A 22236-nucleotide genomic window follows, 5' to 3' on the forward strand; every position below is an offset into this window, starting at 1 on the left:
AATGATTGATGACATCATGGTTGTGGCCTCTTCTCAGGTCTGGGCTTCCGGTGGTTGGACGGACATCATTTGCCAGCCGTTGGCCTTAAAGTGCCAGCGCCACGGATCCCTGCCGCTTCTGGTTCTTTCACATCCCTTTAATTTTAATCATTTTTGGCTGTTAGTCAATAAGGACAAAAACACCAAACAAAAAAGAATCTCCCAAAGTGAGTTTTCGTGGCGCACCCAAGAGGCTGCAGGCCGTGGTAAATATACCCTTCGCTCTATAAATAAGGACTTATTTAGGGAAGAAACATTTCAGACGTTCTCTTTAATGTCCTGCATGAAATTGAAACATTTTGTGCGACCAAAAAAGAAACATTTTGGGCGACGTGATTAAACCACCGTGATTAACAAATGCAAGCATTTTCAGAAAAGGCCCATCCGATAATTGCGAGTTATCTTCCATTCCTGCGCTAAGTGCCCCTTCCCGAATATTTTAATATAATCATGCCGACAGACAGGAAACGCTTCCAGACGCGAGCGCTTACTAAACAAATTGAAAACATTCTTTTGCGCAATCTATGGAAAGCGATTATATCCGTGATTAAAGCCCACAAAAAAAAAAAAAACGGCGATTTTTAGAAAAAAATCTCAGATCCATTTTGCTGAATCAGCTCAATCCCGGAGATAGAGCGATAAATAAATGGGCGCAGTGTCTGCGTCGGGGCGTTCCGCATTGTTTGAAAGGATACATTGATTAACGGAGACAAATCCGGATGAGCGGCCGTCGTATATCACCCAAGGTGAAGAAATGCAGTCACGCCACAAAAAAAAATAAAAAAAATATAATAAATAAAGAAAAAGAATATTCTTTGGTGGTAAAAATGTATTTAAATATATATTTAATTTATTATTATATATTAATATAATTATATTATAATATATTATATTATTATATATAATTTATTTATTTATTTTTGTTCCAATACATAGATAAATGTATACATATTTATAAATATAAAGCCCTAAGTGTTACTATTTTAGCGTTTGGCGGTGATGACTCCTGAATTATGAAGCTACGCGGTATATTTTCACTATTTCAGCGTAAAATTTATTCTTCCTGAATAATGAAAATTTTAAATAACCCTAAAATGAACTTTTGTGATGTTTCCTTAGGTTATCAACTGTTACCTCATTGACAATAATGGATTTATTCTGGTATCAGAGGATTACAGACAGGTAAGGCAAAAAATGTGACATTTTAGAATGTTTGAATTACGTAATTTCTATGGATCAAACTAAATTTTGCGGTCGGGCTGTTACAGTCTTTCATTAACGAGATCTCCGGTTCATCTCCGTGGCATCTTGTTTAGTATTTTTTAATATACTGGTCATTTGGCTTTTTTTTGTCATAATATTACTGAAAGCTGCATGAATTACTATTCTGTTGCTATGGCAATCAATCCTTGTGTCCTATCAGTGCTCTCTCCTTGCGTCACATGACTTTAGGATAATGAGTCTTTGAAAAAAATATCTACTAACAGGACAGAACTTGCCGTGATTGTTATTTCTACGGAGGGTTCGGACTTTCTAGACCAAGAAGTCTTAAACTTCTGTTGTTAGAATTATTTTTATTATTTTTAGAAAAACATTATTTTTCTGTATCAGCAACAATATTTTTGCTTGTATTTCTGCAGTAAGCAGCACAGTAGAGCCGGATAACGCCGGGGGCCTCGTGTCTCTGATAATCAGGACACATGTGTCAGCTTGATGAACCCCGCGGGAGATGATCCGCCGCATTGTAGCGGAATCTGGTATTTTGTCCCCAAGGGGCCGTACCCTCCTGCTTCGTAGCCGATCTCCCTGAGAGACGCTCTTTTTTATTCTATGACTGTCACGTGAAGACATCAGCATGTCTCTGGGGGGTGACGTGTCGCTGTATTGCTGCAGAATGTAACATTTAGCGGGTGAAGCTCACCTCGTCCCTTCTCCGCTCGCCCCGTCCCTTCTCTGCTCGCCCTGTCTCTTCTCCGCTCGCCCCGTCACTTCTCTGCTCACCCCGTCACTTCTCTGCTCACCCCGTCACTTCTCCGCTCGCCCCGTCTCTTCTCCGCTCGCCCGTCACTTCTCTGCTCACCCCGTCACTTCTCCACTCGCCCCGTCACTTCTCCGCTCGCCCAGTCTCTTCTCCGCTCGCCCCGTGTGTTAAAGCCTCGCACTCTCCTTTTCGTATGAAAAGCTCCTGCCACTCATGTTGCGGATAAGGATTTATTTTTCTCAGCCGTATGATTTCTGCGCTCTCAGAAAGATAATTCCTATCTGATATACATTTTAAATCCATATAATTACAGCCCTGCACGCGAAGATGCCTTTAATTAACTTGCTGGCGGAGCAAAGACTCTTACGGGTATCTTTGTTAAAAGCAGATTTGGGTATAATGTGGCCCAAAGTATAAGCCCTGCAGCCTCCAAATTAGAGAGGCACATAAAGCCCTCGTATCGTTTGATGATGAAACAGAAGTGGTCCTAGAGCCGCTCCCATTTTCCACCGGTTTCACCCCAGTTTACCCATTTCTTCCCCAGTCACAGTTACATTCAGACAGGGACTGGTTTAGCAGCCATAAAACTCAGGGGTAAGCAGCGGGAAAACTGGTAGCAGCGAGAATTCGAGTGCTCAGCATCTCCCGCACCCGCTCACACTCGCCGTGAGTTTTCTTTTATTCTTTTTAATCCTAATTGTATGAGCTCGTGATTCTGCGTCCACTTTAATGAACCCCCATAGTTATGTTTGAAAAAGACACATTTCTGTTTTTGAATGGGGTCGCTTATTTCCAGAACATTAATGTCAGCCTGTGATTGGCTGACGCTTACCTTTTACACCTTTAAGGGTTTAATGTTTTTTCATCTCTTCTGACTTTGATGAAACGTTGTATACCTGTAGAAAGGTGCGTCTTGCGACATCGCGGGGCGGTGACCTCAGAGACGTATCCTCTGGAGAGAGGTTTGTTTCTCATTTGTATAACCCCCCCCGTGAGGCAGAGACGGAGGCTCCTCTTCATTCTCTGAAGGACATTTCCTAAATCAGATAGGCAGATAGGATTACAAATCACAGAGTCTGATCAATGACTCTCCCAAAGATTGCTCAAGAGATAATAACCTTAATAGATTTAATGCAAACCATGACCCCGGCTGATCCTTTTATCTGAAGATATGTATGTTTTTTTCCTCCGGCTCCTTAGTTTTAACCCTTTTCAGGCCACCCTCTTGGTTTGGAAGTCCATTACTGAATATGCTTTTCATATCGCATTTCATTGGCACCCCCTTCTATTATGGGTAAAAATCTGATGAAATCTGTATTCTTAGACACTCTACCCCCTAGAGGTCTGCTCAACCAATTTTTGGGGGAAAAACTCATTAGTTTCAGAAAATCCTGGGTTAAAAAGAACTTGGGTTTCAATGAGAACATGGTTTATAACTTGCTAGCCCCGGCTATTGTCCTCTCCTGGATCCAAGACTCTACAGTATAGACAACATTTTATATCTATGTCCAAGTCACATTATGCCACGGGCCGTATATCGGATACATGCTTTTCTGCCCCCCGGGAAATCCCTGTCCTTCACATTTTACTCAATCCCCGCGGTGTTTTATGTTTCCCAGCCATATTACACTCATCTTGAGCTCTTCTTGTCGCAGAGAAAGAGGGGTCACACACGTGGTCTTTGGGGAGAACGTCACATAAATCCATCCTTATCCAACCTGAAACCCCAAAAATATAAAATTCTCCCCCAATATAGAGATTTCCTTTTTTCAGACCGCACCTCTGAGCATCTGAACCCCGTCGCACCTGTACGGGCACGCGTCCGCCAGCGGGGCCGATCACAGCCAGCGAGTCGGTGCCAACAACCCAGGCTTCTCCTTTCATCTCCGTAAACACAGATAAATAATCATAAAGATACATTTCTTTAATTACAAGTCACGCAGATTTATATGTAGCTTGGATAGAGAAACACGCGACGAAGTATCCAGCTTTATCTTGTTACACTAACATTCTTTTACCAGTTACATAAAAATCTTTTTAATTGGATATTTTGTAGCTAGAAATCCTCTGCTTCTCCGAGGCTAAAATTCTAAAAGAGAGATTAAGAGATTAAATTCCTCCAATATGTTAATAGGGTGTTTTTTACTTCCCTTCTTACTTATTTCGGTGCGGGAGTGCTGACAGAAGCACGTACATTTTAATAAATGGCCTTTATTCAATACATTTCTCCGCCTTTTCAATATATATATAATTTACAGCTTTTGGAATCCTTTCTACATCTGTCGGGATAAAATCCAGGACATTTTGACCTAATTCTTCTTTCTCCCATTAAATTAAAACAGACCAGTCGATTAAAGCAAACGTTAAATCAGCACAAAAATGTCATTTTTTTAAAAACAACAAAAAACTGTAAATGACACGTCGACACTTTACATGGTTCCGGATTGCCCATCATGCACCCCACCGTGTCTTTCATCATCGGCCGTTGATTTTTTTATTATTTTTTTTTTTAGATCCTTTGACAAATAGTTAGTATAACGAGGCTCACGATAGACCACAGCTACTCAAAAAATTCATGAAAATAAAATCATCAGCTTTTAAGCACCAACAGTAAAAAAAACACAAGGCAAAGGTCAGCTGTTCGAGTAAAAATTATAAATATATTAGTAAAAATATGTTTTAAAAAACTGAATAATAATAATTATAAAAGATAAATTGATACATTATATGGCACAAATGACCAGTTACGCATAATTGGCTGTTGATTTTGTATTTTTCCACAACTTTTTTTACAAATTGTTTTCAGAACTGGCGGAGGACTCAAAACGAGGGCAAAACCTGTATAATGAGGCTCACGATAGATAAAAATAATGACGCATCATCAGTTTTTAAGCCGTAATGAATAACTAGGTGGGAAAAAAGCTCACCTGTTCGATAGTAAATATATATTTATATATAAAAGACCAGAACTGGTAATAAAATTGATACACTGAACCGCTTCTGTGTGAAACGCACAAGAAATTTGCTGTCTTTGCTGGAATTTCAGCAGGGCCCTAAATATTTACTTAACGCTTACAGGAAGTGTCAAACGTGAACGAAAACGACTTGAAATAGCATTCCGCTTCTAATATAAACATACATTTAATTATTACACTTAAGAAGGAGTCGACCCCGGGAATCCGTCTCTAATTTAGCCGTTTAATTATACAGAAATCCCAATCATTGGCTGCGCGGAGCACGGCGGAGGCTTTGGGCTGCGACAATGGACCAGATTCATTCTATGACATAACCTTCCAGAGGAAACCTAATCTCCCAAATTTATGTTGTTTAACCAATTATTAGCGGTAGAGGAGATATTTCCTTTTGCCGAAGGCGACTTACTCAGACAGTCACTAATAAACAATTCAAAGCTTGGTGGTCTTTCCTTTTCTGAGCTCCTCCTGTAAAAATTACGAGACATATGATATACCGGTCAAAAAATTTCACTTGGGAGGAACAATGAACCTTTTCAGAAAACAGTAAGCATATCGAGTAGAAGTAGAGGTTTTTTTTTTCCTATGGAACGGCTGATTTTGTGAGATTTCTGTGGTAGGAATTCATAGTTTATGCTGTCAGTTCTGGGTGGATCGTTTACATTATCCGCAAGCGTCACCCGAAGAGCTCGTCAAGCCCCTCATCGGAAAAGACTTAATTAAGACAGACATTTATGTTCAGAAATGATGTGGATTCGGGGCCTCGTCTAACACGGCCTTTCTGTGGACAGGAATTAAGTGGAGTTTTTTTTTCCGGAATATTCGGAATTCCTGATACTAAAAAATCATCTCATCGAAGATCCGCGTAGAAGCGCAGAAGGCGGAGGAGGAAATAGGATGGTTTAGGGGCTGTTAGGGTTAAGGTGGGCTCGACACACACACTATAAGCACCTGGTTGTGGCAGGTTGGTGACCCCGTTAATTTGATGAACAGGTTTGCAGGAATGAAGGAAATCACTGTCTGTCCATAAATAGTGTGACATCACACACAAGCTGTGCATGGGGGATCAGTGACATCACACACACACCCGATGGATGGGGTCTCAGTGATATCAAACACCCTGTGAATGGAACATCAGTGACATCACACACACCTTGTACAGGGGATATCCATGACATCACACACCCTGTGCATTGAGCATCAATGACATTACACACCCTCTGCATGGGGCATCAATTACATCACACACCCTGCATATGGGGCATCAATGACATCACAAACCCTGTACATGGAGCGTCAATGACATCACACCACCTGTGCATGGGACATCACACATCTTGTGCATCAGACCTCGTGACATCACACACCTCACATATGTGACATCAGTGAGATCAAAAAAATATACAAAGAGCTGTGTTAATGAATACATTCCATGAATATGAGTCATCATCATCATCATCATCATCATATTGTGTAGAAGACACTGAGGATTACTAAATAAAACATTTAATTAATGCTACATTTAGTTTAATTAACGCCGCCTGGCATTTCTCTGCTCAATCACTTTAATCCACGTTGTTCAAAGAGTAACTTTAGTTGAAATGCACGTAAAACAGAGAGGTTGGACATGCGCCCACCAGCCACCCCACCCACGTATGTTGGAAAGCGATCTAAGTTCTTTCCTGGTAAAAAGATAATACTCTCTCTTTGAAATGCGAAGTGTCTCCTGTGAAGATCGACCAATAGGCTTCTCCGCCTGTAAGAGAATAACTCAGGTGAGAGACGTTCCTTAGAATACACAAATAGCGAGGGATTCATTCATCTTGAAGGACGGGGCGCACCTTCCTTCATCAACCTGACTCTGGAATGTTTTCGTGGCAGAGGACACAATTAACTCTTTGGGAGAATAAACACATAAAAAGGGTTTTCTGTATTAACCACAAATTCAACCCTAATTCCTTAAGGTATAAGTAACATTTCACAGCTATACTATTCATCCCAGAGTTGTATTAATATTACAAAAAAATAATCAGTAATTCTTGTTTTTTAAATAATGCAAATTCTGGTCCAGCGAGCCCATGGAGATTTCAGCTCCTCTGCACAAAAACATATTTTTAGTTATATTTAGAAATATTTATGTCTTTTTGCATATGTATTTTATGTTTGTTTTGCATCTTGGTGTCCCCTGAGGGTTAATGAATGTCTATGAGGAGGAGACTTGCCATAAAGTGGTTTGGTTTATAAGTAGGGGTGGGGCCTAGATATCACATGACCATGCCTGTGAACTTTCCAGGTCAGGCTACCTAGAGCTCCCCCTCTTCCGAAGGAGTGGCTTAGTGAGAGATGTGACCAACCACAAATATGGATGGGACTGGCTGCCAATAAAGGCGGGGCTAGCTCCAGACTTCCTAGTATTTCAGGGGAGTGGGCATGGCTTAACACTGCTCCTCCCCCAGGATAAAGCGCAGGGTGCCCCAGAGATCTGAGGTAGCAGCACTTCCTCCGGAGACTCCGGGGGAAACCAGCAAAGTTCCCAGGTAGCCTCATGACAACATCCCTGGTATAAGAAATGTTCTGCTATTCTATACCAACCAACGTTTCAAAGAACGCCTTTGTTGGTATCTTTTAAACAATATAATTTAGTTCAGAGAAACTCGTTTTATTTTGTGTATAATTCCGATAATGTCTACAGCATCGTGAAGAGAACTGCTGTAATTTAAAGAAAAAAGGAATATGTGGCATTTCGTGCTGATTGGATAATCAGTCCCAATGCTCCTCATTGTCTGCGGCAGAAACGTTGGCTGCTCCCGCATGTTAATCATCTTCAGAACAAGGAGCATCACGCTGATCACAGACAATTAATATTGACAACAAGATGACAGCCGGAGATTTTATTTCATCTTCTCGGCACTATCAACATTCTTTCATGATTTCAATGTTAACTATTTTAATTTAAAACAATCCAAATTAAAGACATTTTTTGGTATATCAGCCCCCCCCCTGCCTCGGCTCCTTGGGCCCCCGTTTTTGTTTTTTGATATAAAAAAACCAGTTATTTTGGTTTCCAGCTCTTTCTGCCCAGGTCTAGTCAGCACAAGTAGAGTGATTAATAGCATTTTGGCTTCTAATATTGTTTTTTTCTCACTTAATTTTGTTCTTTTGTGCTTTTTTTTAGACTGGGAGCTTTTTTGGTGAAGTTGAAGGAGCAGTGATGAATAAATTATTAACAATGGGCTCATTTAAGAGGTAAGACTTTTTGGAACTTAGGACAATATGCTCATTCGATGGCAAGGGCCTGTTGTATTTTCAGGCTATTGGCCATGAGCGTAGATTTGGCTTACGGGCCAACGTTCACCCGTCTAGCACTTGGCTTTTGTGGATTGCCTCATCTGCTAAATGGAACAAAAACTAATCTAACTCATATTCCATGCCTAAAGGACCATTAAGTCCTAACCATTAGTGTTATATAATTAAAAAAAAAAAACTTGATGTGTTTGAAATTTTGTTTCTGGACTGGGGGAAGCAATTTCCATGTGCGCTCTTAACTTCCTGCTGTGCGCTCTTAACTTCCTCTCCAGTGCTCAGAATGTGCGCAGCGTATGATAAAAAGCAAAACGAGATTTCAAATACCTGGCATTTTGGAATAATAATAATATAATAATAATAATAATAATAATAATATTTCATGCGGGAAGGTAATATTTTGGCTGCAAATTCTTGAACAAGCCGGATGCTTTCTTTCAATGTGGATTTAAAGTCCTCTTCAGTCCATGACTATTATGTCGGCCAAACTCTGTATAATCAGGTAAATGCTAATATCAAAGGAACATTCTCGTAAGGAACATTGTACAAAATGGCATCAAGTTTAACTTAAACCACAATTATCCAAAAACAACGATGATATCATCAAGAAAGATCAAAAAAAGGTAATAATGTTATTATTCAAGAATCTTCCTGGAAGCGAAATCAAAGCTCGTAAATCTCAAACACAAATACCGTTCGGATACAAAGAATAATTAAACCTAAGAAGCTAATTGCTGCCTCTGATATTCAAGATAACGGATTTCAAAGGGATTGCTACACCGGGGATGATAGGAATTGTAGTCTATATATTTAACCAGTCTGTGTTAAGTCTAATTTCCCTCCTTCGTGAATTAATTTAAAACCCCAAACCCGGCAGGTATATCATTTGACGTCAGTGGATAGATTTTGTTGGTGTGCCCTTAAAAAAGAGCAGAGGCAAAGCCAAGTATCGAGAGCCAAGAAAAGGTTGCGTAATCGCCGCCGTGTGCAGTCTTACATGGAATATCTTACATTATGCACTTATTATATGGTGGGAAATAATTCTCAGCTCCCTAGCGAGGTCCTGGAACGAGACCAAGCCATCATCCACCAAAATGCTGCACACGGATTTTCTTGTTATTATGGAGGCTTATGGCATGTTTTGGATTTTGCATAAATCTTCGGTGTATAAATATATAAATTCTTTACTTTAGTAAAGCTTTTATCTAAACGGCACAAAAACTAAGCATTAAAAAAAAAAAGATCTGTTCCTAATTATCTAAAGTTGAGGGCTTATACTTTTGGTGCTTATTTTTAGTGTTGCCCTGTAATTTTTATTATTAACGTTAATTATTAATTAGTCGGTTCTCTTGGTGGTAAGTACTTAAAGATATTGGTCGATGACAAAGAATCTTTGTTCCTCTATATATAAATATATATAAATGCTAGCCTATTAGTTAAAACAAAATCCCTAAATATCTCCTAGATAAACTTCCATGCCCCCCCATACAAGTCACTGCGTCTACCCTACCTTAAGTGTTCCGTAGTATAGCAGGGGTTAATATGGGAATCCGTAGGATCTCACCGGGATTTAAAGGTCTGTAAGAGCGACTCTATTGGCCGCCGGCAGGTGGCTCGCCTGGCAGCAACCAATGAAGAGCAGCTGTTGTTTCCCATTCACACTAAACAGAAGAAATTAAATGAAGAAAACAAAGAGAAAAACGAAAACGAAGAACATATTCCAATATTTGTCTGAAAACACGCGGGAACGGGCAAATATTCACAGAATCCAAAGATTCCCCCCCGAAGACGAACATGAAGGCTTCGCCGGCCCCCAAGTCTAGTGGAAATGGGCCGGTTGGGGAGATCAAAGATGTTTTACTGGACAAAAAGTCACCTTGAAGGCCGTAGGGAATAAATGCCTGGCGGGAGTGGATATGGATTGAGACGTACGACCTCGTCTGACACATTAGTCTCTTTTATGACTGCAGAAACCTTTGCGTTACTCAAGAGTCTTCAAATTACTCTGCTCCGGGACTTAATATCCAATGTAATAAAAAATACAAAAAATCAAACGGAATGAAAAAAAATGAAGGGTACATACTGTGCGCAAACGTAAATATCTCTATGTAATAGAAATCAGCAGCCGGGATATACCTTTTTTTACTTTATTGCCACAAAGTGCGGCTGGAGGATCCATCAAGACGAGGATTAACATGCAGTTTTTATTTTTGCATTAAATCAATTCCCCGATCAATCCTCGGCTGAAAAGTCAGCGCACATCAAAGGGAGGGGAAGGCTTTGTAGTCGGTTAATTACTCAAATTTCCTTTATTCTCCCCGTCAAGCGGCGTTGAGGCCTTTACACGGCGCTCAATGTAAACATTCCTGCGCAGGAACGCGGCCAGCGAGGAGACGTCTTCCTCGCCATTGATCTGCGTCTCCAGGTATTTTCCTCGGGGGCGCGCTTTCTTACTCGGCAATTTGTCAGTTTGTACGCGATCAGAGCTTTCAATCAGAACCCGGCTCGGCGAGCGGAGAAAAATGCAGAATTTGCCCGAGGGCTTTAAATCGTAACTTTAAAAAAATAATAAATCTGTAATCCCCAAATATGCCGTATTTAAGAGCATTTTAAGGTGACAAGCATGACACAGCCGTGATACTCATGTATATCGTATGTGACGCTCACAACGAACGCTTTCACGTCTTAGCTTAAAAACATTAACTCTTTGAGTGCCTGATGCTATGAAACATGCGTACCCGTCCCTCTTACTTTTGATGGATTACGAGAGGCCGATGATGTTCAATAAAAGTTTGGTTGGGGGGGCTCAATTTTCTAAAAACCCACAAGGGACAACGGGTTGTACTTAAACCCATTAATGACAATGCATTGTGAGCATGTACATGCAAGGGCTATGTCGTGAAGGGGTTAAAAGGCATAAGAGAGAACTGGGGGGGATTGTAGAAAGGAGCTATAGGGAGTAGATTTAAGAACATGATGAATTAATGTGAAAAAAGTAGTTTGTCTGCCTGAAAGTCCAGCTCGTGATACAAATATATAGACAACAAGGTAATGATGAGTGAATATTTTCAGGGGGAAGACATTTTCCTCGGCACCGGCCACATCCTGCTCTGGCAACATCGTTTGAGCTCTGATGAGCACGAAAAACATTGTCCCCCCCAAATGTCTAAAAAGATCTAATTAATATTCATATCCTGAATTCTATTTATAAAAGCGAAAAAACGTTACACAGAATTCCGTTATGTAACTAAATCAATTCGAAGGAACCCTAAAGATTTCTGTGATAATTAGAATTCTGCCGCTAAACTTTTTGGTGTTTTCACAGCTGGGTGACAGCGAAATCTGCTATTTTTTTTTACCCCTTTTAGAGTAAAACTGACGTGGCGCTTCTTAACGCGGAGTATTATGGCTTTAATGAACGCAAGCGATCTTGGCTTTATATGTAAACATTGTAAACATCTCAGAACATAAACCGAGACTCAGCCACTCAAAGATAATTATTCCATAACGGCGCAAAGAGGGAGATTTCGGTGGAACAAGAGGTCGGGCTGTGAGACTGAAGCAAGGAAATCCCGGGGGGCATCCGCCGAAGTGCTTCTATATACAAAGAGAGGCTTAACTTTCCAGCAGCCCGGGCAAAGGTTAATACCGCAAGAGAAATCAATAATATTTGGGGTAGATGGAAGATTATCTCGAGTCGGCAACAAATCAGAACGAGGATTGGAGAGGATTTCTAAAAAATCAGCTTTTTGCTGCTAAACATCCTAATGCCTCTGGACGCCAATTTGCCTACAATGGCTAAAAATTCTCAATTTTCTTTATTTTGGTCTAAGCTATATAATGGGGGGGGGGCGTGGGAACGCTGCCCCCTCCTATAACCTGATGATGCTTATACTGGTCCCCTTTTTACTATCATTTTGGAAGGAGGTGGGAAGGGTTAATCGCTTACCCTACAATCATGATAAGGTCATCATTTATAAATATATATAGAATGAAAAGTTTCTTGTTTATGATTCTGCGTGGCTGAAGAAAGCAAGCGTTTTACTTTTTTCCCCCCAAACATATCATTAACCGCTAAAAGGCCAGCGGCGATGATTACAACGCAAAGCGGCACTCTGGGTGCGCCGCCATGGGCTGAAACTCCATTAATGGTTTTATATTTAGTTCTGAAAGAAAAACCGTCAATTATAACGTTCATCGGCTACAATCAACAGGAAATGAGCCGGGATGCCGCAGAACCATCATTAAAATATAACAAAATTATAGTTTTTTGATGCTATTGCAGCGATTTCAGTTTTCTCCGTTAAAGCGACATATACTGGATTTATTTATTTCCTAAACACAAAGTCTATTGACAGAAGACAAATAAAATATTAAATAGCGGCTAGGACATCTATCAGTGGAAGGGATACGTTTTATCTAAAATGTTAATTATCTAACTTATATTTAAGCTTTTTTTTTTTAAATAATATTTTTTTAAATTTAGGTTTAAAATTATTATGGTAGATTTTTAGAGTTGGAAGAGGTGACGTCATCACGTAACAAAAGCTTTAAGAATGAAATGTTAGATTATATTAGGAGAGCAGGGCCCCCCTTCTCCTCCTGTCTTAACGCACGTTATTTATTGTCCATTTTATATATTTTTAATGTTAGTTTTCACTCCCCTTTTGTAGCAGAGGAACAGAAGCCGTTGGGGATCTATAAATGGAATGGAATGTAAATGTGTTTTATTTTGTAGCAATAAAGTTTCTGCACAACAAGCAAATTTGCGTTTCCAGAACATGCAGAAATGGTGCAGACAGCGGATACGATGTATCGCAATAAGAGCGTAACGCGGGATGCAAGAACCTCACGCATTTCTCTTCAGACTCCTTGTATCAAAATATCCAACAGGGCTGGATGGATTTAACCTCTGAACTACTGGAATCCAAGTCACATGTGGCACATAGTAGCAATAATCTGAGAAGGAGACAACTGCTCGGCTCTCTTACTTCCCTTCCGTTTATTTTTATGCACAAAGAACGAGTTGGGATCAAGTTGTCCCAGTAAAGACACAATTAGGGGACCGGGTGTTGGGTTACTCTCCGACTCGATGTCCGTTGTACATCAACTGCGAACATTTGGCCGGTGTCCCACTCACCAAATCTGTTGACTCAGCTTAAGATTTTTATAGAAATTAAATAGCGTATCGACGATTTTCAGACAATTAGGGACGTCTTAAGAACTCGCTTACTTTCATTCAAATCCATTCCCAGATGAACTCATTCACAAATCCTTCACTGAAGACTCATTCATTAGCTGACTGCTGCTCTGGTTAACAATTTCATGTATTAAACAGAATTTTAATTTCAGTATTTATATATTTATTTATTTATTTATTTATTTATGTCACTATTTGGTTGGATTTGGGTGCAAGAAATATATTCTCTGTTTTTATTTTTCTATTTATTTCTGCTGTAAAGTTGGATTTTGTTTCCTCTGTGTAGGATTACGCTGTATGATTACCAAGCCATGTGTCGGACTAATAAAGAGAGCAGCGACAGTGCCCATAGTCTATTGGATGTGAGTATAATTAGCGGACAATCCGTGGCTAAATGATCACCAACTGCGTAGCCTTGTTTTTTACGTTGTGTATCTCGAGTAGCTCATTATTCACATGATTTTTTTGAAAAGTTTTTTGTTTGCTTATGAATTTGGTTGATTGATGGGTCCTAAATATTGTTCACATACAAAATATTACTGAACTTTAAAATCTTAATATTTATTAAAGGAGTATAAAGCATTTCTCTTTGATTTTCAGCCATATAACGCATTTTTCGCTGCAGTGAAATGGATAATGACAGAGCTGATCTTGTAAGTATAACCTAAATATCATGTCTTTTCGGATCCCACTGATTATTAGTAAATGGAGTTAATTCATACGAATGTCTGAAAAGGAAGAGGGAGCCCCAATGGAAATGATGGAGAACCCTTAGAATGTTTTCTTTGCTTCCCCATCTCTGCTTCCAATGGACCACAAAACTAACAAAAATTCTGTCTGAATCAGTTTTTGGTCCGTGTGCAAACGTCTAGTATCTGGTTAGTCTTCCATGATAACTCTGTTGGGAACAAAGACGTAAAAGCGGATGTGGACATCACAAGCGGTCACATGGAATACATTTCAAACATTACAAGCGTGGTTACAGAGGCGGAAACTACCGGGTAGAAAAACCCGATTTCTGGCCATTTTTTGGATATGAGGAACTTTTCACAGCCCTATAACGCAGGAGATCTGACAATAGGATGTCTTACGAGGGAGACATTAAAGCTGGAATGGCTCTTTAAGCCTTGGAGTCTTGACCTGCCTAGAGATAATATAGAAAGCAATATATATTTATTGAGGTTGTTTGTCTGATGGGTAATGAATGCCAGTTTTTGTCAGCCTGGGTGGGCTTCTATCATCTCCGTGAGTCATTTCTTTACTATGTGATTTTGTGTTCCTTAAAATGGGTAATTTTAAACCAGAACCACGTCTACTGCTCAGGTGTTGATCAAACACGCAAATCATGCATTAACTCTTTGTTGAACATTAGATATTTGGGTATCGTATTCATATTATGTTTTTTTTTGAGAAACAATAAGAATCAGATATTCGTTTTCTGGAAAAGGGAGCTCTGAAAAATGAAATTGATAATTTTCTGTGTTTTAATAGCATTGGAATGGTGAATTTACGTCCCCAAAATAGGTTGCTTTAGCTCAGAAAGTACGTGAAATCGGCAATGCCTTTGACCATTGGATGGGAAGTCTACGTCTTCCAAACATCTTGCAATAATCTGACCCCGTTCCGCGCTGCCATACAAACTGGGTTTCATGGTTCTTAAATATAATCTATTCCCACTGCATATCATTTTTCTATCAGCTCTTACAAATTATAGGAGCACCAACGCCAAGTTCAGAGATTGAATTTCTATAGAATGTCTTATTTAATATTTTCCCCAATTCTTTATCTACTCAAAACATGTATAAGGCTTCAGTGTTCGGGTAGCGAAGGCTAATCATATGTGAACGGCTGATATAAGAAGACGTTGGGAACCCAGACTGTTCGTGGAGACTATTTGATATGAGGTCTCGTGTCTTGGCCAGAAACAATCTATCCATCTGAGTTCTTGTCAAACTAATGAAAAACAAGTCCACAACACAGCGACTGGCACAGCGAGACCTTAGACCTTTGGCCCTACACCATATTAAGTAGACCAGCGCCCATGGATCCTTATCAATCCATTGTGAGCTGTGCTAAAAATAACTAATAATAATCATTTTAGAAAAACAGGCAAAATTGTATTCTAGAGAACTGTGGTCTCTTGGTGAATACTTTTCTCTCCGTTATATGACTGCCGGTCCCACCAAATTCTCGGCTTCTAACAAATAACGCGGCCAGCGCAGATAGAGCATTACTTTTGCAGAATGGCTGCATTGCCACCGTTTCGTTTAGATCCACATTGAGCTTGTTATTAATATTTAGAATTAACCTAAAACCATAAAATCTACGTTGTGTATTTTTGGTGCCAAGCGTGTGTTTTCATCAATGTTGGATGAATTGGGGGAGTCATTCTAAACATTTTTTTTTTCAGATTTCTTGTAGAATTTAATCTATGCAGTTGGTGGAATTCAGGGCATTCTGTAAAAGGTAAGAGATTTCCCTACAACTTAATTGGATACTAAACTAAATGACTTATTGCAGTCTATTTACCGTTTATTTGTAATAATTATAATTTGGTCATTTTCCAATAATTAAATCTTTTATTCCAACGTATTTTAGAAAAGGCCAAAGTAACTCTGCCTCCTTGATACTTTGTAACAGCATCGGCGCTGTGGATGTAGAATATTTTTTTAAATTATGGTGAATGGAGATATTTCTTAAAAATGATGTCATTTAATTCTTCAGAATATTATTCTATAAATCTACAAAAATGCTATTATATCACCCAGGGAGGAACAGATCTGCGCAATAAATTGATTAAAGATAATTGATGAGTGACTGTTATGGCATCCCAAGGCCCTCAGAACCCTAGATTTCTGCTAAAGCACTTGTTTTTAAGTATTGCTTTAATGTTTCGATCACGCAAATGAAGCTGCAGTACCCTAAAGCGGTCACCTGGGGGCGAAACCCAGAAAATACATATTTAACTATTAAGTTTCTATTCACTGAAACATCACATTTGTAGGTTAATCTTTAGAAAGTCTTAGAGAGATCTTCTCTCCGTTCTCTTGCAGCACAAAGACTGAAACAGACCCTGGAGCCGTGTGATACAGAGTATCCAGCGTTTGTATCCGAGCGCACAATAAAAGAGACCACAGGCACCATAGCTTGTGATGATTGTACCAAGTAAGCACCAAGTATGAGGGGTTAAGGCGTGGAAGGGTCTGATAAACTCCTGTAAAAATTGTATGGCACATAACTAGTTAATTTCTGAACAGGTTAGAATGAAGATATAGTTTAGGCAGCAATAAGAATATCAAAGTTGTGAGTTAAGATCCGACGCCTGAACTAACACGGAATCCATGGAATTTGTTACAAATGAGCTGAAACATATGATCTATGAATTATAGTTCAATAATATAAAACGCTTTAATGTAACTCACTGTTTAGTGAATAAGCGCTGGATGTGTACTATATGAATATTTTCCATCAGACAGGAAGAAGCATTCACGCATCACTCATCACTTCCTGTTGTATCACATGATGCACAGGAAGCGTTCTTTACAGCAAGTGCAAAAAAAAAAAGTCTAATAAACATTCGATTTTTACATTTAAGGCCAAAGCCTTTTTACACTTAAAGCCAAAGCTGCGGAATATGATGGCGCTATATATATATATATAAAACAATAATAATAATAATAATAAAAACAAATAATAATAATAATAATGATTTCTGAGAATCTCTTCCAGGCCTGGAAATAAATCCCTGATTCAGAATAAACAGAACAGATTTAAAACCTTGGCTTTTTAGGGTAATTTTAGGTCACAGAATCTCTTTCCAAAGTAACCACTCAGCATTTGGTCTGCGAGTCGTTGGAAACGGAGTCAAGTGCAAATTATAGCATTTAAGGGGGACTAAGATCTTTTTTTATTTGTAAAGAAAACATTTGTGTCTTTCAGAGCGCAACCAAACTCGCTTCAAGGCGTCCATTATTTGCAAATATTCCAGCAGGAAGCCATAAACTATACCGCCCCCCCCGCCCCCCCCCGATAAACCTCTAACGGGAACACAATGATCGCTCAAACTCCCGGGACGGCCTGTAACAATCGCCGTATTGTCTTTCAGATAAACAGAAACGCGTTTCATCCACGAAACGTCCTGAAATAAACGGAGCCGCTTGTTCTTTGCGATAGAGACGTTTTCTACCTCGCCAAACGCGCGCAGAACGTTCAAACGCCAGATTATAGATTCCAGGCCCCGATGCGGCTCTATTTTAGGCAACCACAAAACCTCGCGCCCCCTCCGGGTGAGCCGACACATTCCGCTCCGATCCACGGAGCTCCACGGAGCACCGGAAAAATACTTTTATATGTTTAATTCCCGTAAGATGAACAAAGCCATTTCTTCGCAATCATATCCGTCTTTAACCCTTTAGGTGCCAGGGGGAAGTTGCAGCATTAATCAGCACAAAAACCTGCAGACAAATTCAAATTTCAGAATGTTGGGCAGCCCACAGGCCGTGGCTAATGAAGAATTATCGACCGGTCCTATTAATAAATAACGAGCTTTCAACCCAAATACATCAAGACGTAAAAAAATGTAGAAAAAAAACAGCTTTTATTGTGAAAAGCCCCATGGGAAAAAAGTGCTGTATACAGTAATAACCCCCAGCCCTGTATACAGTAATATAACCCCCCCAGCACTGTATACAGTAATATAACCCCAGCGCTGTATACAGTAATATAACCCCCCAGCGCTGTATACAGTAATATAACCCCAGCGCTGTATACAGTAATATAACCCCCAGCGCTGTATACAGTAATATAACCCCCAGCGCTGTATACAGTAATATAACCCCCCAGCGCTGTATACAGTAATATAACCCCCCAGCACTGTATACAGTAATATAACCCCCAGCGCTGTATACAGTAATATAACCCCCAGCACTGTATACAGTAATATAACCCCCCAGCGCTGTATACAGTAATATAACCCCCAGCACTGTATACAGTAATATAACCCCCAGCGCTGTATACAGTAATATAACCCCCAGCACTGTATACAGTAATATAACCCCCCAGCGCTGTATACAGTAATATAACCCCCAGCACTGTATACAGTAATATAACCCCCAGCGCTGTATACAGTAATATAACCCCCCAGTGCTGTATACAGTAATAACCCCCCAGAGCTGTATACAGTAATATAACCCCCAGTGCTGTATACAGAAATATAACCCCCAGCGCTGTATACAGTAATATAACCCCCAGCGCTGTATACTGTAATATAACCCCCAGCGCTGTATACAGTAATATAACCCCCCAGCACTGTATACAGTAATATAACCCCCAGCGCTGTATACAGTAATATAACCCCCCAGCACTGTATACAGTAATATAACCCCCAGCGCTGTATACAGTAATATAACCCCCCAGCACTGTATACAGTAATATAACCCCCAGCGCTGTATACAATAATATAACCCCCCAGCACTGTATACAGTAATATAACCCCCAGCGCTGTATACAGTAATATAACCCCCAGCGCTGTATACAGTAATATAACCCCCAGCGCTGTATACAGTAATATAACCCCCCAGCACTGTATACAGTAATATAACCCCCAGCACTGTATACAGTAATATAACCCCCAGCGCTGTATACAGTAATATAACCCCCCGCGCTGTATACAGTAATATAACCCCCAGCACTGTATACAGTAATATAACCCCCAGCGCTGTATACAGTAATATAACCCCCAGCGCTGTATACAGTAATATAACCCCCCGCGCTGTATACAGTAATGTCTGGTTTTATCTCTTTTTGTTCCAATAAACTCCCTTTATCTGCAGACCTGGAGCCGCCGTTGCTGTCAGTCATGTGATATTTTGGGTGACTTTCCCATCTCAAACACCACACTGAGCTGATGCTTTATGGCGATGCTAATGAAGTCCCTTCCTCCATAGACTTTCATTAGTCAGAGTGCCTGGCTAAGACTGAGGCATTCTATTGTTTCCATCAGGCAGTATGATAAGGAGTCTTTTGGGAGAAGTTGGAAGGATTGTCACCAAAGGAGCACAAATGATCCGGGCTTCACTACTCGTAGACTCCTGATTTTTCAAAAAATTTTATGTGATTGGTTTGGCCGAAATATTATATTTTTGCAGGTTTTAGGTCTTTTTATAAGACAGCTGCTTTCTAATTGGCCGCAATAAAACACATGGAATGTAAAAGAGCCGGTGTCCGGAATGCGTAAATTTATCACTGAATGCGGTCCGTGATCCGGCAGACTTTTTGGCCGCATGGTGCAATCAGACATGCTGTACAGTCTCATTACGCTGACAGAACGTAAAATGAGATCAATTAACATAAAAACGTCGTTACATTCAAAGGCTCGGCCGGCCTCGGTGATATTTTCCTTTTGTCGTGTAATATAAGTTTCATTATTCGTCTGCGATGGGAATTAGCTCTCTAGGCAAACGGCATTTAAATAATTAAGGCTGGCAACTTGGACAGGAAGAATAGTTTTCAGACTAAAAAAATGCTTGGTGTGTGAAATGACGTCGCCATAAACTTGGCTTAAATAATTAATAACATCATATCCTTTATCAGCGGCGACGTGGGGTGGGGATACTTGGTTTATGGAGAAGGTAGGTGCCATAGGGCTCTGCTAGGCCACAAATCCTTCCATGTCCCCTATTCTCTTCTTCCCTAAAGTCTTCGTTATCTCTCCGAAGTCTGAGGAAGAGTCCGACTCTCTCCTTATTAGCGCAAAGTGATAAATAATAACGACTATTCTGAAAAGAACCCCACCGTCCTCAAAGGCAAAGAAAAAGACGGAAAATGCTACTATTACTATATGTGAAGAGAAGCACAAAACACAACTTCTATTCACACGGCAACAATAAATATCTTCTCTCTCCGCGAGACTGAAGTAAAAAGCCCAGCCGAGGTATTTCTGTGAGACTTCAGCTCCAAGTGTTATTCATCAATACTGCATTCCGTAAAATCTTCAGCTCCAATAGATCACGGCTTGTCGGTAGCCGATGCGTCTTCTTGTCTTGAGTTGTTGGCTCCACGGATGGAGGAAACATTTATGGAACAGCTGATATCCTTCATCTCATCGAACGTGAAGAATGAGAAGGAAGGGGAGGTCTGATGTAAAAGAAAACGGCAAATAAAATATGTTTTTTTGGAACATGATGGAGAATATTGAAATATTCACATAAACATATCTCTTATTATATAAAAACAGTGTGTTCGCTGGACCAGGAACGGGGGCAGATTTCTTCAACAGACCAGAGGAAGCCATTTTGTTTTGTTAACTTCCTGTTGTGTCTTAGGGCTCCCCTAAGTGCTTCCCTGACTCTGACCAGGTCTTCAGCATTGCCTTGCTTTATTTCTCGCCCAGAGCTTTCTACAAACTAATTATCGGTGTCCCCGACGCTGATAAATTCACTTATTTTGGGTCTGGCCAAAGGTAACAGCTGCCAAATCCTTCTGCCAACATCTAATGCCCTCTTACCTCCATGCAACGGAGTTTCCGTCTAGTTCTTCTACATAAGAGGCCAACGTTGTGGGCTTTTGGGTCAACTACATTTTGGATGCTCTGCGAGTCTTAAAAAGTAACTCGTTTAAAGGAATGTGATGATTTAAACTTGTTTTTCGTGGGTCTAACACAAGGGGACCTTGTAGTCTCATTCATTACTCCTCCCGATGCACTATCTGCCGTCCCTCGTTAATGTAAGCCTGTGTAGTCTGGACGTGAAATTGAAGCCGATCTTCGTGTCGCACTCAGCTTGCATTAGCAAACACGCGAGGCTGACAGCACGAGCCAAATTTGCTTTTTGGGCAAAACTCCAGTTCTCCCACAGCCCTAATTGCCAACGCCGGTGAAAACCCTGACTGTATTAGAGGAGACGCGCTTTGGCTTTGACGGTGTCACTGACCAGGTTTTTGAAGTGCCTTAGAAAGAGAAAGTCGCCGTTGTTTCCAAAATCATATTAGCTTATTAAAATTTTCAAGCGGAGATTATTTTTCTACAGATGGTTAAATACGGCTCCATGAATGAATGCGTTCCTGTTAATTCTAAGCCTGGCACCGGTGGCTGGCCGTGTAGCCGATTCAAGACACTAGAATGCAATTCAAAATGTAAAAGACATCGTTTCAAATATTTCTTCATATTTTGTAACAAAATACCCTGGCGCTGAAACTTACTTTTTTTTTTAGAATACGTCCAGTGTTTTGATGATTTGCTTTCATCATGAAAGTTAAAAAATGTGAACTAAATGAGCGGAAAGATGCTTGATTCTTCTTGAACACCGTTGTTATTGAGCCATGTAAGAATCCGGGGTCAGCCATCTTGTTTACCTACAAGCAGCATAAGAGGAAGCCTTTCTGATAAAACTCAATGTCTACGACGTCTCCGTTAATAAATAACATTTCTTTTTCCATAAAGACAACCTTGACCAGCCTTGAATGTCTTAAAGGGTCAATGGTGTATATTGGGGGTCTCTGCGGTGTCCTCAGTTGCTTCCTGCTACCCCATGGAAGGTATCTTGATCTCTTACTCTTGCTGGGTATGCGGAGTGTTGGGACATGAAATTATTGGGACTGGGGTCCGACATACTGAAGAAGAATGAATATACAGTGGAGCCCAGTAGTCCGTTTCCCAGGATAGGGACAGCCAACCCAGGACCTGCTGCCCTCGACCTAGGCCAGGGCTGGTGAGGGTACAATATACGGTTAGTCTTGTCCAGTCC

The 22236-nt window shown here is 40.3% G+C and overlaps 1 protein-coding gene across 1 annotated transcript in view; it reads left to right on the top strand.

Annotated features, from left to right (window-relative positions):
- Positions 1-22236, top strand: part of CACNA2D3 (calcium voltage-gated channel auxiliary subunit alpha2delta 3) — a 197770-nt gene that overhangs the window by 169839 nt on the left and 5695 nt on the right. Inside the window, exons 31-36 of the mRNA XM_053470058.1 lie at positions 1159-1221; positions 8168-8238; positions 13782-13857; positions 14096-14148; positions 15906-15961; positions 16549-16660. Coding sequence (XP_053326033.1) covers positions 1159-1221; positions 8168-8238; positions 13782-13857; positions 14096-14148; positions 15906-15961; positions 16549-16660 — 431 coding nt within the window. The remainder of the gene's footprint in view (positions 1-1158; positions 1222-8167; positions 8239-13781; positions 13858-14095; positions 14149-15905; positions 15962-16548; positions 16661-22236) is intronic.

Source organism: Spea bombifrons, chromosome 6, assembly GCF_027358695.1.
Source record: "Spea bombifrons isolate aSpeBom1 chromosome 6, aSpeBom1.2.pri, whole genome shotgun sequence".
NCBI lineage: Eukaryota > Metazoa > Chordata > Amphibia > Anura > Pelobatidae > Spea > Spea bombifrons.